At 38.5% G+C, this 17,546-nt stretch overlaps 1 protein-coding gene across 1 annotated transcript in view; it reads right to left on the reverse strand.

Moving 5' to 3' along the window:
• The window catches only part of LOC107683773 (pecanex-like protein 1), a 35,599-nt gene that overhangs the window by 17,297 nt on the left and 756 nt on the right, over window positions 1-17,546 (reverse strand). Inside the window, exons 2-8 of the mRNA XM_016479829.1 lie at window positions 15,217-15,431; window positions 13,915-14,020; window positions 12,271-12,304; window positions 11,674-11,742; window positions 8,400-10,022; window positions 5,758-5,946; window positions 4,139-4,282 (exon numbers count right to left, since the gene is read on the reverse strand). Coding sequence (XP_016335315.1) covers window positions 4,139-4,282; window positions 5,758-5,946; window positions 8,400-10,022; window positions 11,674-11,742; window positions 12,271-12,304; window positions 13,915-14,020; window positions 15,217-15,431 — 2,380 coding nt within the window. The remainder of the gene's footprint in view (window positions 1-4,138; window positions 4,283-5,757; window positions 5,947-8,399; window positions 10,023-11,673; window positions 11,743-12,270; window positions 12,305-13,914; window positions 14,021-15,216; window positions 15,432-17,546) is intronic.

Below are 17,546 nucleotides of genomic sequence, written 5' to 3' on the forward strand. Positions count from 1 at the left end.
ACTGCATTTTAATCATGATCCAAACAAAGATGCTGCATACATGCAACATGAGCAGTTTTTAATCTAAATTAGATTGTGTAATTTCGAAATTTTAAGCAAAAACAGAATGGTCTGACTTCAGTTTTGTAAAACTATGCATAAAACATATCTGCATGATACAGAAACAGCAGATGAGCTGAATGAGACGCAGATTCACTCTCTGCCAGCAGGTGGCGCTTAAAGCGTTTCCTTGGTTGGCTCGTGGTTAATCGTTACATCCCTACCCTTTATACATTAAAATTTATACATTACATGTGACAGTTGATTTCTATGAACTTAATTTATTTTATGATTTAGTTTAATGACGATAACTAAATCACGTCTCTTATGCTCAACAGGGCTGCATTAATTTGATTAAAAATACTGTAAAAACAGCAATATTGTTCAAAAGAACAGCATTTATTTGAAACTGAAATATTTTTTTTAACATTATAAATGTCTTTAATGTAATTTTTGATCAATTTAATACATCCTTGGTAAACAAAAGTATCAATTTCTTTTTGAAAGAAATTTAAATGGTAGTTTATGTCCAATGTATTATGCAATGGTACAAAGACAGTAAATAAAACTACTAAGAATGTTAAAATGTTCTTAAAATTAGGAATATGACATCTCAGTTGGAAGGGGTAGGAGAGAACCGCTGAAAATTCTACACTACACAGCATAAGAAATTCTTAATATAATACAGTTGCAAGAATAAAATTCTAGAGGAAATTGAAAACATTAACACTTGACAGCCTGTAACAACATTAATTGTTATGGTTTCCATTAAGTGATCTGATCACAAGTGGACAGCACTATATACAGGTGTAAATGGGGTCCAAACATTTAGTGATCAGACAAAATAAAACCACATTCAGACAAAATCAGAAACACATGTTAAAATTTAAGCCAATAAATAGCCAATAGACCCAATAAAGCCAATAGCCAATAAGCCAATAAAGTTCATGGAACATCTTCAATGCGACCAAAGTTAATACCAGGTGCACACAAGACCTAAACAATCCTTTCTCTACGAATGCATTTTTTTTTTTATGACTGTACGAGCCTCATACACTCATAAAAACCCACTATACTGTGATTTTGTTGTCTTTGTCCATTCAAAAACAAGGGATATTTATAGACATATAGATGCATTATTGATCACGGGAGGAAATAAGCAAGCATGTTCCATGACCGGAAGCAAACCTTAAACGCAGCAGTGGGAGCGCATCAATACCTCTACACCACCAGGGAAGAGTTTGACTGACCAAAGAAAGACCATGTCACATGTACATCCATGTAAAATCTGATATAAGATCATGATGTTAGCGGTGTAATCAGTGTGATCCCAAACACACAAATACATGCAGAAAAATCATTAAACTGATAGCAGAAGAACCGCTGTAAACTGTAGCAGAAGAACCGCTTCTCAATATTATTAACTCGTCGTTATCTCTAGGTCACATCCCAAAACCATTTAAGCTGGCGGTTATTAAGCCTCTTATTAAGAAACCACAACTAGATCCTAATGAACTGGCAAATTACAGTTCCATTTCAAATCTTCCATTTATGTCTAAAATTTTAGAAAAAGTTGTGTCTGCTCAATTGTGCTCCTTTCTGCAAAAGAATTATCTATGAAGAAATTCAGTCAGGTTTCAGGCCCCATCATAGCACAGAAACTGCACTTGTTAAAATTACAAATGACTTGTTTCTTGCGTCAGACCAAGGCTGCATCTCATTGCTAGTTTTACTTGAAGAGTGCCGCAAGGATCTGTCTATTTTCAATATACATGTTCCCCTTGGTAATATTATTAGAAAATACGGGATTAGTTTCCATTGTTATGCTGATGATACTCAACTATATATTTCAACAAGACCAGATGAAACTTCTAAATTATCTAAGCTAACCAAGTGTGTAAAATGTAAAAGACTGGATGACCAAAAAGACAGAGATATTACTTATTGGACCAAAAAACAGTACACAGAATCTCGTAAATTACTATTTGCATCTAGACGGATGTACTGTTACTTCCTCTACAGTCAAAAATTTGGGTGTTATATTAGACAGCAACTTGTCTTTTGAAAATCATATTTCCCAAGTTACAAAAACAGCATTCTTCCATCTTAGAAACATTGGCAAGTTACAGAACATGCTACCTGTTTCTGATGCAGAAAAGCTAGTTCATGCATTCATGACCTCTAGACTGGACTATTGCAATGCACTGCTAGGTGGTTGTCCTGCATCTTCAATAAACAAGCTACAGGTAGTCCAAAATGCAGCTGCTAGAGTCCTTACCAGGTCAAGAAAATAAGATCATATTACCCCAATTTTACATTCTCTGCACTGGCTACCTAGTATTAAGTTCCGTATTAGTTATAAAATATTACTACTAACTTTTAAGGCCCTAAATGGTTTAGCTCCTGCGTAACTAACTAGTCTTCTATCACGCTACAATCCAACCCGCTCTCTAAGGTCACAAAACTCTGGACTCTTGGTAGATCCTAGGCTAGCAAAGTCCACTATGAGGGAAAATGTTGTGAAATGAAGGCCGGGACACACCAAGCCAACTTCAAAGAGCTAGTGGTGACGAAAGCCAACGGTGTTCTCGCCTTAGGTCGGCAGCGTCGGACCAAAAGGCTGCGCTCGAACACACGGCACAGACTGCAGCCGACGGCAAACTAATACGTGCGTTCTGCGCATGCGTGAGAGGAATTAACTGTCTATATCAATAGCTATCAATAGTATATATTCGTCGTTCAAAATGAGAAACAGAAACAAAGATATACAAGATAAACGCAGATATACGAAACGCAAACAAAGCAGCGCTTGCTTACCATTTTGAATATCAGTAACGTTGATAACTTTAATAATTTTAAGCGGCTCATGTTGTTATGAAAACATTCGCGTATTAGAATGATTGGGAAAGATCATGTAACATTTAAACAGCCTTCTGTCTGTACCGCCTTCATTTAGGTGCTTGTTTTCATCACTTTCGCTTTAATTCTCGGGCACTGACTCGTTCGCTAAACTGAACATCCAATCAGAGCTCTCACTCGCGCTGACGGTCCCGACGCCGATTCAACATGTCGAATCGGGCAAACTGCCACCGACGTGAGCCCGACGTGAGCCGACGAGTGGAACACACCAAACAAACTAGCCCAACCGTCGCTCGCCGTTGGCCCGACGTTGGCCAACAGCCGACCGTCGGCTTGGTGTGTCCCGGCCTTAAAGGAGGTAGAGCTTTTTCACATTTGGCTCCCAAACTCTGGAATAGCCTTCCTGATAATATCCGGGGTTCAGATTAGACACTCTCTCTCTGTTTAAATCTAAATTAAAGACACATCTCTTTAGCCAAGCATTCACATAATGTGTCTCATAACCCTGTACTTCAGTTACATCTGATCAAATGCACATTAACATTCTTTTGCTTGGGTTGAACATCTTTTTTTGCTTAGTTTGAACAACAGCTACGCAAATTTTTTCTCTATTTCTGTCTCTGTTTCTGCCACGGGATGCCAACAAGGAATTACACAAGCTTCAGTCTGGATCCAACCCTTACAAAGACCTGAGATGACCAAACACATGAGAAGAGATGATGCCAACACCTCAGACAACATACAAAACTACCAAATTTTGCTAGAAGTTTGATCGCAACATATAATCATTGCTGTTAATAGTGTTCACTGTCTGTTTGATTACAAGACATTAACTAACTGCTTGATTTTTACCGTACATTTCTGCCATATGGACATCAACTTGAGATAGTCACCACTGATAAGCTATTACTAAATATAATGTAGAAACTTTAATTTTCTGTAAAGCTGCTTTGCAACGATTTGCATCATGAAAAGCGCTATACAAATAAACTTGAATTGAATTGAATAAATAACCATTAAGTTCCACAGCTAATACAACCTGTCAACCTTCAAATGCACACTGGCTGAATATTCATACCAGACAATGACATGCAAATGGAATGTGATAAGAAACAGCATGCAGGCGTGACAAATAGTGTGACAGACAGCATGCAAATGTGAGACACACAGGATGCAAATATAACAGAAGGTGTGAAGATAACAAGATAATGTGACAGACAGCAGGCAATTTTACAGTGCATACCAAAGTCATCCTGCAGGCTGGTCACGCCCACAGTGGATGCCTTATCCGGACAGCCCTCCAGCTGCGCACTTCCATTCCTGACCAGCAGGGAGGCGCTAGTGCTCAATACCGTCACCTGAGACGGCGTGCGGGATTGCTGACCTCTAATGATGCTAAAATAACACTGTGTCATAAGAGTCACATTAAGATCCCGAAATTAATGCCAAAGTTAGCTGTTTCTGAATTTTGTTCAGTGAAATGTTTTGGAAGGTTAAAAAGAACTGAATTTTTAAGTACTTGTGCCCATTCATAAAGTCAGAATGAGTGTGTATGTGTATAAAGATAAGGCGGACAAAAACAGAACAAGATGCTGGAAGGAAGTGCAAGGTCACATTTTAGAGAGAAAGACAGACAAATGGTTGTGCTAGAGGAATGGGGGTTCTGGAGGTGTCATGAGAGCTGACAGGAAGTGTAAAATGAGAGGGGAGCTGAACGGGAAGAGAAGAGGATGAGTATTCTGATTTCACCGCTAGAAAAAGCAAGAGCGATTTTGAGGTTTGTGTGTGCAAACAGAACATCACCCGGTAGAAACAGAGTGAAGGAAAATAGATGGCTTTGTTCACAATGCATAAAAATCCAATTTGTATTTTAAATCTGATCTTGCAAAATACAAAATCAGGAAAGCTGGGTTTATTTGTTATTGATTAATGACTTGTCACTCTGGCAACCAACCGACTAGTCAGTTTTGAACATTTTGTTTGGCACATTCCTAATATCTACATTAGTTTCCATAGTAATGACATAATCATTAGCAAAATAAGTGTAATTAGAGAGTTGCTGACTGTCATTTTGGAAAGAGATGACGGAAAAACGGAAAACTGGCGAACTCATCAGTTCAACATAAGCATTAGAGAGGCATCACTGTGTTTACACATTCATTTGGATGGTGTGATTTTTGCTGTCTGTCTGAACAAAGCCTGTGAGTGATTTCAGAGAATTTGACTGGAGAAACTGAAAGTTAGTTTACTGAAAGCATCGTGATACTTCAAGAGAGACAGACATGCCCCGGGCCTGATGATGAAACAAAGCACTCAAACACTCTCTCTTCATCTGAAGCTGTCTATGATGGCAAGGATGACTGTGTCTGGGGGTTATGGAAAGATTTAGTATATGAGAAAAGGACGCAGTGACTGTAACTCTCCGGGATACAGTAGTAAAGACGCCAGAAGCAGCATGTGTTAGTGTGTGACAGTGAGGGTGAAGTTAGACGCCATGTGACGTGGTTCATCAGAACAGGATAAAATAAGTGAAAGCACATGAATAGATACTGGGAAAAATAAACAGAAGTATGGAAACAACTCATGCAAGAACCAAAATAAGACTTGAATTGCATTGAAAAGGCAACATGCAAGAACGTTGGCTTCCTGTACCAGCACAATGGTCAGAAAGAGATCAGCTTGGGCTTCTCTGATGACGAGTTTTAAGTCCGCACAGTAGTAAGAAGAGGGTAGCAATCAAATTAAGGATTTAATTTAATGCGATGCCCCAGAGAAGCGTGAAAATGACAGTTAAAGGTGTGTTAGCAAAAGAGGAAGGAGGTGAAACGTGTTGATAAGAATAATGAAGTGGGCATCAGCACAGGTGAGTCAAAGCTGGTGTTCTGCAACCATTCAATCCCTCCCCGCGTGAGTCGTACCTGAGTGGGGATCCGATGATGGAGGCTGGGGGTGTGGAGTTACTTCCTGCGTTGTGCCGTCTACGCACCGCTTGCCGACGAAACGTACTACGCTCTCGGCGAAACGTGGCTGTGTCGTCATTCCCTGGGGCTGCCATAAGAAGACAAAGACAGGAGGGCCACCAAAAATGAGCTATTACTGAACTAGCAATATGCAATGCTGCATGCAAGACCAGCGTAGACACAAGAATCATCAAACACACCAATTAAACACAAATGCAAAGTGCCTGATGATTTAATGCCATATGGTATCGAAAAAAAAAAACATTTAAAAAAAGAAAGAAAAATGCAAAAAGAATGCAAAAAAAGAGTCAATCTAAGGCTCAAGAAGTATAGTTTATTTATATACATATATATATATATATATATAGTTTAAATATAGACACACACACACTCATATATTGTTTTAATGTATATATTTAATAAACTATTATATAACATTTAATTATTAAAAAAATAAATATAGGTAATATTAAAATATATATGTATACAGTATTTATACATATTTATTAAAAAATATATTTATTTCATATTTACATTTTAAATATAATATCATATAATTATATGTCCTCAAAGTCTCGCCGAAGTTTTGCTGAACATGGCACAATCAAAGGAGGACTTGCATACAACATATTGTGATTAAAAGAAAAAAGTCAAATTCAAGGTAATGTGTTTCCAACTAAACTACCTGTGATAAATGCATAATATAAACTAAATCTGCTTTGTCATCTTCCTACATTCAGATGGTTAAATGCATCGCCTTTGCAAGCAGTTTTAAACATGGACTTTAACTGCAGAACTCCCACTGCGGATGAACTTTGACCTTATCTGATGACTTATCACTGAAAGTAAACTTTATTACTACAATAAAACAGTCTAAACAATCTCATGCTGGACTAAAAGGGGTGTTAATCAAGACAGAATGGTTTACTCTAGAACAATGCTTTTGCTATGTTCAGACCAGTTAATTTGTGAGTAATAAGCCTTAAGAAAAGACATCAGAAGCATGACAAAGAACATTAGACAATGCTCCCTCAAACATGATCCAGTTACTGGTGCTGTGGAATAAACATCACACAGAAATGCACAGAGCTAAAACACACGCATCTAAACATCACACACAACTCTATATATCACATGCTGTGCTTTTAAACAGAAACACAAATGGAGAATGGAGAAAGAGGGCATGAAATTAAGATCTGTTTCAAAACATTTGATCACAAGTGATTAGCAATGGGTAAAGTTTTAAATAGGGGCCAAGATGTTTTATGAATACTGAATCCACATTCACACTGCAATTCACAAGCAAATGTTGCACAAAGACTGCATGCTCACTGTGGACCAGAGGAAAGAACAAACCCTGCAGATCTCCTATATATAGACTCAACAGGCTGTCAGAGTAAGACTTCAGTAATTCTGCAGGGGTTTGTGGGTCACAGCTGCACTGGCAAAACACACTACATGTACATCTACAAGCTTCTGGGCAAAGCTTGTTTATCTGATCGGCTACATTCTGCTGAAAAACATCCATCTGTGCTCTGACCTACTGCAGACCTCAGATGTCTAGCACTTCAGACTGATCTCAGAATGAGATCACGACTTACAGTGATAGTTCATTTACTCATTTCATTCCAAACCTCTAAGATTTTCTTTCTTTTCATGTTGGGCAGAATGTTGCATTTTCTTTGCTATACATTGAAAGTGAAAGGTGACCAATGGCTTTCAAGACAAATATCTGTGAGGAATAGACAAATGTATTTTTTTACTGAAAATTTCATCTGTGTGATTTGAATGTGCGCATATTCTGAATTGGTTCACCAATCACAATCAGTTACAAATCGTGATGTACTATTCACTGCCTGCATTACTGATGTCAAACCTGCCATGCCACGTCTTGTCATGCCATATTTTAATATATGCAAACATAAATGAGATTTGAAAGTGAATAATGACCTGGCGGCATTAAATGGAAATTATCCATGAAATGTGTTTAATTTTTTCATCTTGTAATTTTTAATCAAAATGCCATAACTCAATCTTCCATTAAAACATCTCTGGACTCTCTGATGACATATACCAGACTTCTCTCATCATTCAGTCTGCTTAAACCCCGCCCCTTCTTACAACCTAACTGCAAGCTTGCATTCAGATCTGCCACCATTCATTCAACAACCAGTGGACTGAACCAAGTCCCCATCCTACAATTTTTTTATTTTTCGATAATCCATTTTACTCAGATGTATGTCATAACATGAAAGAAATTATATGCCTTTACTTCTGTTACATTGCATCTTTAAATTTAAGTCTTTTCCTGACACAAAGCTGTATGGCTTGGGTATTTTATGTTTTTATCATTTTTGGACCTTGAACAGCCCCAGGTCACCATCCTCTTCCAATGTATGGAAAAGAGCAGCATGAACATCCTGATAAACTTCTCCTTTTTGCGGTTCATGGAACCAAATATACAATTTGGAATGACATGAGGGTGAGTAAATAATCACAGAACTTTTATTTATAGGTGAACTACCATTTTAATCAGCTCACCTCGAGATCCTGTTGTGTCTTGCGTGTGACTAAGGGAAATAGGGCAGGGCAGACTGTTTCTCGACCGGGTCACTGACTCAAGCTGAGAGGCCCTTCCCAGCAAGGATGCCGCATCCAACACCTCCCCCTCTTTTGCCTCCAGGTCCGACTTGGAGGTGGTAAGGGGTCTGGAACTTGCTGGTGCCCCCAAATGGTGGGGGTCATTAAGGCAAGCAGTAGTGCTGCTGTCCAGGCTCAAGACCCGGGCATGAGTTTTGGCACTGCCTGTACTTGGAGTGCGTCGCGAAGCTTTGCGTTTGCCCTTCTCCTTGTCTTTCTCCCGTTCCGTTTCCTTGTACTTCTGACCGTGGGTTTGCACACCATTCGTTTTGGCCCGTAGCGAGGGGCCACGGCGATCCTCGGGAGAGGGGCAGGAGTGGAGTGTGCTGGATGAGGAGTCTGTGCTAAGCTGGTGGGTGGAGTGTAGGCTGGAGGCACAACTAAGTTCGCTCTGATCACTGGAGTCTTCCTCTCCTTTCATGAACACTGCAGAGCGAGGCTTTGCCATGCCACGTCCGCAAATGTATTCCCGGTGTCTGCTGGCATCAAAACTGCTTGCGCGCTGCTTACCATTGCATCGCCGGCCACTGTGGTTGGCGGCAGACGAGGAGGCAGCCCGGTGAACAAGACTGGCTGTTTTGGGATGCACTTTGTCTGGTTCTGCCTCCTGGTGCTGGTGGGCGAGACCAGCAGAGACATCTACGCTAGTCCTTGGTCCCGCCTCCACAGTTCCTTCCCCCTGTTGGCCCTCTGAGTTTGTGGATTTGGGAGCATCGCCGACGGGTAATTTGGTAGCAAGTTCGTTGGCATGGGGGTTTTTATTAGCCTCCCCCGAGGCCATATTAGAGTTACGCGGGTCGGTATGTCCTGCATTTACCTTCTCATCCCCGGACAATGACAGTAGACTCTCTACGTGCGTGGAGCTGGTCTGCTCGCTGTGCAGGCTGCTCAGAGTACTGTTGGTATCCCGGTCCGTCCCACTGCAGTAGCTCTCAGTGGAGCCACTACTGCGTGTGCTTAAACTCCGCAAACTTCCGGCACTCCGTCCACCTTTTCTTTCCCGACCCCCCTGTACACCCTCTGACTGGTACAACCCAGATCCCCCTTCCCCAGCACACATTCCTTCCCCTGTCTCTCGGGAAACAGACCGTGATATCCTGCGGTGCTCCTTCGGATGACATCTGTGACATTCCGTTCCTGAAGTGCTGGGAGTTCCAGAGTCTGGCTGTTCAGAGCTCTCTGTCACCCTCTGTGACCTGGAGGCCTCCATTTCACAGACAGGATCCAGTCCTCCCCGACGGGGTGGAGGGTACAGGCTGAACTCGGGCAGAGAAGGATCTGGAAAAGCAGATCCCGCAGAACTTGAGGTCCGAGGCAATCCACGAGGTCGAGATGACTCTTTCCGGAAAGACTGTGAGTGGGTGGAAAGATGGGCAGTAATTTCTGTGTCACAAGAGGACAGGGACTGACTAAAAGGGTGAGGGGTGGAGCCATAAAGGTCCTGAGCCAATGAGGTTGATGGCTGCATGGAGGCAAAAGAGTCATTGGAGACGAGGCAGAACATCTTTGTGTCCAACATCAAATCTAGAGGGAAAGAGAAATATATAAAAAAAAGTGTATGAAAATTACATTGACTTGGAGCCAAGATTGAGCCTATGTGAATAATAGACAATCCAGGTCTTACTGCAAACGATTTATTGGTGTGTGTTGTGTTATAAAAATGTAATGACCTGCTCTTCCTGTGACTTTCTTTTTTTTCACTGAAGTCAGTTATGATGCGTTTACATTGGCACAGAGCAAGAGGAGGGGAGTGGGCGCTTTCAATTCATTCCTATGGGAGCCAAGCAACAAGCTTGTGCGATCGATTGTGGGATTGACAGCGGATAAGAGAAAGTGGTGAAAGGGTCGAAAAGTTCAGAATCATCAACTTTATATAGATATCAAGTGAAAATGTCAGTAAGGTGCAGGTAGTGACATTTGTCATGAGCATATAAAAATATGCTGATTGTGTAGGAGTTTCTGCTGGATTTAGTGTGTAAATCATATTGTTTACATATTGCACGCTTTCCAGTCGTTACATATATGTTAAATATTCATTGTGAATATTCATTGTGAATGAAGACTTGCTGGGTTAACAAAAGTTATTAAACTGACACTGTATGTTTACTTTGGGCATTCGGAAGCAAAGCTTGCATCTTTCCAAATGTAATTGTGTGCATATATAATTGATTATACTAGCGGTGTACTAAGAAAAACTAAAACTCATTACACAACCCAAAGTGGCAGGGTTGTAGTGTTTTGAATGGCACTGAGATATGTTTTTCCACTGCAATGTTCACGCATTGTTAGGCAGTGCTGGCTTTATGATAAAGTTAATCAATAACCAAATAGCCACTTTTCAATCACTGGATCATTGATGATCCAGCATTACAGTCCAAAATTTAAAAACATGCAGAACATGACCCAGTTGTGCTCCATTTAGCAGTTTTTGAATTCAAAAACATGTTTAAACAGCTTAAAGAAATCAGGATCAAGTCAAAATGTAGTTATGTACATCCCTAATAAACACACACAGTTTCCTGAGCACTAATGCAGTGTTAAGAACCGATACAGTCATCTGCCAAAATCATTTGACCTACATTACCAAGAATCCATTCTGCACACTATCCAAACACCACACTGTCCATAATGTCTTTTTATTATGTGCTTTAGAAAGACTGAGCTCAGTGTGCAGTGCTGACATTACCTCTCTGTGTCATCTCATTATTCACAAAAATCTTTTATACGGATCACAAACTTTTGGTTTGGAGAGACAGACATCCCTTTTCATGTTAAGAGAAATGAAACACAGTCAGTAAGAATACGAGCCTAACCGACCAATTCTCAGTTCTGCTAAGGACATGAAGACGTTTCATTGCATGTGTAACTCTGAGAAACTTTCCCAAAGTACCTTGTGAGCCAGTTTAGAAAGAAGAAAAAAAACATAAATTGCCCATTTTCATTGCCACTAGAAAGTGAATGGAAAAACTGATTACTGAAGGTAATATCTTTTAAATCTATCCTATGAGAACATTTTCCCATGTAACATCCAGACATACATCAGTGTCTGTCTGGATGTTACATGGAAAAAACAACTATTTATGTGAACTATCTGTTAAAAAGAGATCAGTAATGAACTTTTAGAGGCTAATTTGCATTGCATTATACTATAGCTGATGGTAATTAAGTTTCACACCTTGGTCCTGACTGCAACTCTGAGCCAAACTCAAACTGATATCATCGGGAGCCTTTCCAACACCTGCCCCTGCAAACAGAGAGAGACAAAGAGAAGGTCAAGTTTTATAACTTATTCATTAACCTAACACATCCGCCCTCTCTCTCTAACTCTCTCTCTCCTGCTCACCTTTGCAACTTTACTCAAACACATCCCTGACCTGGCCTGTGCCCGCAGTACTGCAGGTCTTCTGACATATCACCACTGTCTTCAGAAAACCTCTTCTCTTTGATCCTAAACACTTCTATTTATAGCTACAGTAAACCTGGTTCACAACACAGTGTCCTCTGAGTTTTTTGACAACTCAAAAAAGTCATACAACTTCTAGTGAACACTAGTGGACACCCTGTAATGTTCCTGCTGCTGTTATTTGACTCATCTTGTATATAACACACAATCAATCAAGAGTGATCAAGAAACAAAAGATTCTTAAGACAAGTCTTTTGTCTAAATGCAGGTGAATAAATAATAACAGAATTTTCCATTTTCAACTATTCCTTCTTTTTGTTGCCACATACTAATACTGTCATAAGTTTAAAAACAAAATCTATGTCTCACGTTTGGTTGTGACTGAGCCTCCATGGGATGTTATCTGTAGGGAAAGAGAGACAGACAAGATCAATGAAACCAGCTCCGATGAGTCATTTACATGAGATCATGACGTTTCTAACTTCCCATCACTGTTACTAATTTAGCAGACTTGCACAAAAACAAATCACAGTCATTTAATCACATGACAACCAACTGACATGACTTTCAGCTTGAGATTCTTCTCTATGATTTCATGATTCAACCAACAGTTTCTGACCCAACACATACACAGACAGTCTGGGACAAGCAGTACTATAAGCCAGAACATAACACCCCTGAGATTTCACCTATTAAACTTCAGCGAAAGGCAGAGATTCTGACTGAAGGGTTGCCCTCAAACAGACAAAGACTCTAAACCAGGACAGCTTTATTTAGCTAATAACACCAATAATAGCTAATAACACTAATATTCACAAATGTTACCACATAATCAGAGCAGTATATGCAAAAAAAAGTATATAATATTAGGTATGTGCAATATTAAATAAAAATATATGTTAATGAATATAAAATATATGAATATGATATATAAAATAGTTGAATATTATAAACATTGTATAATTACAATATTTATAAAATATTTTATATTCATTACCATATTACAATTATATTAAATTTAATGTTACAATCAGTGTTGGGTAAGTTACTCTAACAAAGTAATTGACTACTAGCTACTAATTACATCTTCAACAGTGTAATTAGATTACTGTACTAATTACTCTCTCTCTTAAAAAGTATTGCAAATACTCATTTCTAAATCTCATATCAGCCTCGACCAGTTTAACGGTACAAGGATTGACATGAAACTACTCTTGTAATGCTTTCAAATATGAAATTTTTCACACTTCTCAAGAATGACTGATTTATAAAGTTTTAGCTTTTAGTTTTGGATCTGTTTTTAGTTGTTTTAATACTACAACTGATTGCTTCTGTTGTCCTCATTTGTAAGTCGCTTTGGATAAATGCGTCTGCTAAATGACTAAATAAATAAATAAATAATAAATAAATAATATGGAATTGCATTATTTATTCTTGAACTGACCAGTATATTTAAAGGGAGGTTACATTAAAACATTAGACGTTAAATTTTGATGTTAAATCCACTACCGTTTTCTTTAGAATTGCATTTAATGCAATTACATCAGAAGTACCTGTAATAAAATTACTTTTACTTAATACTCTTCCTTAATTACTTTTCTTTTTCAAGATAAAAGTAATTAAATTACAGTAATACATTACTTAGTAATACATTATCCCAACTCTGGTTAAAATGAACATAATACAATTCATAATAAATGTTTTCATTAGTCATTTTAGATGTTCTAGAAAATAAGATTTAAACATTCAAGGTAACTATACAATTATTTCAGTCTTATCTAACTGTGAAGAAAACAAGTATTATTTTTACATTAGAATTTATGGTACCATTTGTAGCTAGTCCTCATCTGTTAGCATAAGTGTTGTGACCTCCAAAAACATTTTTGGCTGCGGTGGTACTGGTATATTGGAGTGGGAAAAATGTGGTTAATTAATCAAATCAGATTATAAAGTGCCTCAAGTTAAAAAAACTAAAGCAATGCACACAAAAAAAGCAAACACACACAAACACACCTGATGGTTGGAGTCCATTCCTACGTAAGAGTTCCGTGAACTGCAGTCGACCGGTGGCGTCTCCTCCCGTGCAAAATCAGACATCTCTATTCCACCCCCTGGATCCCTGCACACACACACACACACACACAAAAGGTTAGTTACCTAGCAACACTAACAGAGGAACAGCCCTGAGGGTTCAAGAGAGTTAATGTCATTTATGATCAAACTTGCACAGCAGCTCAGGCACCGACAGAGAGATCATTTCTAGCATCTCTCTATCTAATGTCTGCCACCCATTAGACAGGGATCCACCCCTCCTCCCTTCACTTTTTGGGAGATTATACCGTTTTTAATATTTTTAGGAGGTTTATTTTGCTTGGCCCCCAAAGGATAAAATGTTGTGGTGAATGGTAATCCCATGGCTAGAAATGGGCGGTTCTTTTATTTCATTCGGGACGTACATGCGTGTCTCTGGAACAATTAGGAACACATGAGCTCTTCATATCATATACTGTATTTCCTTAATTAGTGCTATCTTACCAACCAGGAATGCCCCTCCAGATGTGTGTTTATAGTCCATTTAAGAGACTCTCCATTTCTCTTTTTTTCATAGAGATAAGAATGCAAGAAAATAAGACACGTGTTCTTTTCTAATACATGAAAAGTTGTTGATGTCTGTAAAAAAAACTTTGCTAAAATGCTTGATTTGTGATTTGAGTTACAGTGTTTACAGTGCTTGCTCTCGTAGAAAATGTGCAATCTAGCAATTATCTCACCTCTGAAAGTTTGCAGACTGTTTCTGACTCTTCTGAGTGAATGAACAAAAGCATCAGTCTGTGTGTGTTGGTTTATAAGGCTCTATTTCAGTTCTCCTGATTAACCCATTTCCCTCCTCCCTTTTTCTCTGTCTCAGTGGGTGATGAATAGATCCAGTATGACAGCAGATTAGTTCTCAGAAACACCCCTACCGCTGAGCAACAGTCCCTTTAATCAGAACTTTACTGAGCTGAACCAGAACCTTTCTGAGCAGAATCAGAATCTTTCCTGCAAAGATTCAAAACGTGAAATGATTTAAAAAGCTTTTCTTAAATTGAATCATTACCTTCCAGAGCCAAATCAGAACGTTTCTAGAGAAGAATTAAACCCTGAGATGATTCACAATGTGTCTTGGAATGATTCAGAATATGAGACGATTCTAACCCGTGTCTGAGCCAAACCAGAGCCTTCCTAAGCTAAATCAAATCTGTTTATACAAAATAAAAAATATTACCTGTGCAGTACATTTTGTTATGGCTTATGAGAGAAAACCGTGATTCTTACCCAGGCCCGTTTGAGTCTTCCTGCCGGGTGCCAGTACCCTCACGTTGGCGCTCTGCCCCCTGGCCCCGTCCCTCGCTCCCTTTGGCCCGCAGCTCCACCACCTCCCCCTCATCCAGCGCAGTGTGCAGGCGATAATTCACTGCCTTCAGCAGCGCAAACATTCCTGCTATCACCCCGCAGTAGATACCCACAATCACCATTGTGGGGGGCAAGGCCTACAGAGAAAGAGAGACACAGTAAGAGGTTTAAAATTAGTTGAAAAAAAGTATTTTTGTGATTTTGAACAAATATATATTATTTATGTTTAAAGAAAATAACACTTTTATTCAGCAAAGAATGCATTAAATTGACAGTAATTACAGTAAAGACATTTATGTTATAAAAGATAGGCCTATATTTCAAATAAATGCTGTTCTTTTGAACTTTCTATCCATCAAATAACCCTGAAAAAAGAAAATGCATCACAGCTTCCACAACAATATTAATCAGCGTAACACTTTTTAATATTAATGATAATAATAAAAAAACGTTTCTTCAGCACCAAATCAGCAAATTAGAATGATTTTTGAGGGATCATATGACACTGAAGACTAGAGTAACCGCTGCTGAAAATTCAGCTTTCCCCTGACAGAAATTAATTACATTTTTAAAATATATTAAAACAGAAAGCAGTTATTTAAACTTGTAAAAACAAAATTATCTATATTACGGTTTTCACTGTGTAAAATGCAGAAAGTCTTCTTTAAAAAAACATGAAAAAACCTTACAGACCACAACTTCATTTGTGTACAATCTTTAGATCTATTATTGATCTATTAATTTTACCCATCAAAGAATTTTTTTAAAAAGCCACTGCATTTCAAATATTGACATTAAAGCAAACCAAAGCACTGGGGGTATGATATGCTGAGCTCACATATTCCAGCCTATTAACATCCTTCTGTTGTATAAATATCATACACAAATATAGGACCGTGTTATACAGAGTTACAGGGTTATGAAAAGAGGCAACAATATTTCAGTCGCAACCAGAAGACAGAAGCTAAAAACAGCCTTGCACTGAATGGACATCTGTCTCTAGCAAAGCCACCTAACACCATACTGCCCTAAACACCTCTCCATATCTGACACACACACCCAGACCCATATTCCTCAATATTCATTCACAAAAAACGCATACATCACCTCACTGATACAGATATTGCAGCACTACTGTGGGTCTTTACATGATATTGTTTAGCTGTTGTTTAAAGGTAATTGAGTATTCAAGCAGAACCTAGATGGATGGATCTGTGCTGGAAGTTAAATATGGACTGAGTGGCACTAGTCTCTCCATCTGTACACAGATACATAGACCTGCCCTGATACCTCACCCACAGAACGAGCATGGCTTTAAAATTAATACACAGTATTGTCTATTACAAGTATCTTCTTAAAATAGACTGCAAACAGGAGTATAATGTTACATGGTGAAGGATTTCACCATGATGAAGGATAGCGCAAGAGTTGCTATGACAAAGATGGAATCTGTACAGTTTTTCCTGCATTTTTTGTAATGATTTTGGAATAAAATATGTTGAATTAGTTTAAATATGATAAAATGTGCCAAACTTGAGAGTACTACACTTTGGTGGCTGAAAGCATAATTAAAATGAGCTGATATGTGTTATAAACAAAGCCACAGTGGGATGGTGGGAAGGTTTTTTTTTTTATTATTGGCAACTATGGTTCCATGAAAAACCTTTAACATTTGGAAGGAAACACAGCAAGAGATTTTAAATTAGTAGAAAACAAGCCATTTATGTGTCGTTTTGAGCTAATATCATTCAAGTTTCATTTCACAAGACTCTTTAAAAAAAAAAAAAAAAAGGTCTTATTCAGCAAAAACACATTAAACTTGACCAAAAGTGACAGTAAAGACATTTATAATGTAAAAAAATATTTTTTAAATAAATGCTGCTCTTTTGAGAGCAGCATTCATAATCTATGGCAGTGCCAGTGTGTTATATTAATGTATGTTAACGTTTCTTTCTTCTGTGTATTTTTTTCTAAACAAGGGAAGTCAAACAGTTTGGCTCACTAACCTTCTTTAAAATATCTTCTTTTGTGTTCCACAAGAAAGTAAGTCATACAGCTTTGGAAAGACATGAGGGCGAGTAAATTATGACAGAATATTCATATTTGGCTGAACTATCCTTTTAAAGCAGACAGACTAAACACAGACCAAACCTCATGACAGCAAGTCTGAAATACCCAACTCTGCTGAAAAACCAAGTCAAAACCACAACAAACACTCATCAAACCAGAACAGAACCGATTCAGTGGTTTCA

This window comes from Sinocyclocheilus anshuiensis, unplaced genomic scaffold (genome assembly GCF_001515605.1).
Source record: "Sinocyclocheilus anshuiensis isolate Anshui unplaced genomic scaffold, SAMN03320099.WGS_v1.1 scaffold413, whole genome shotgun sequence".
NCBI lineage: Eukaryota > Metazoa > Chordata > Actinopteri > Cypriniformes > Cyprinidae > Sinocyclocheilus > Sinocyclocheilus anshuiensis.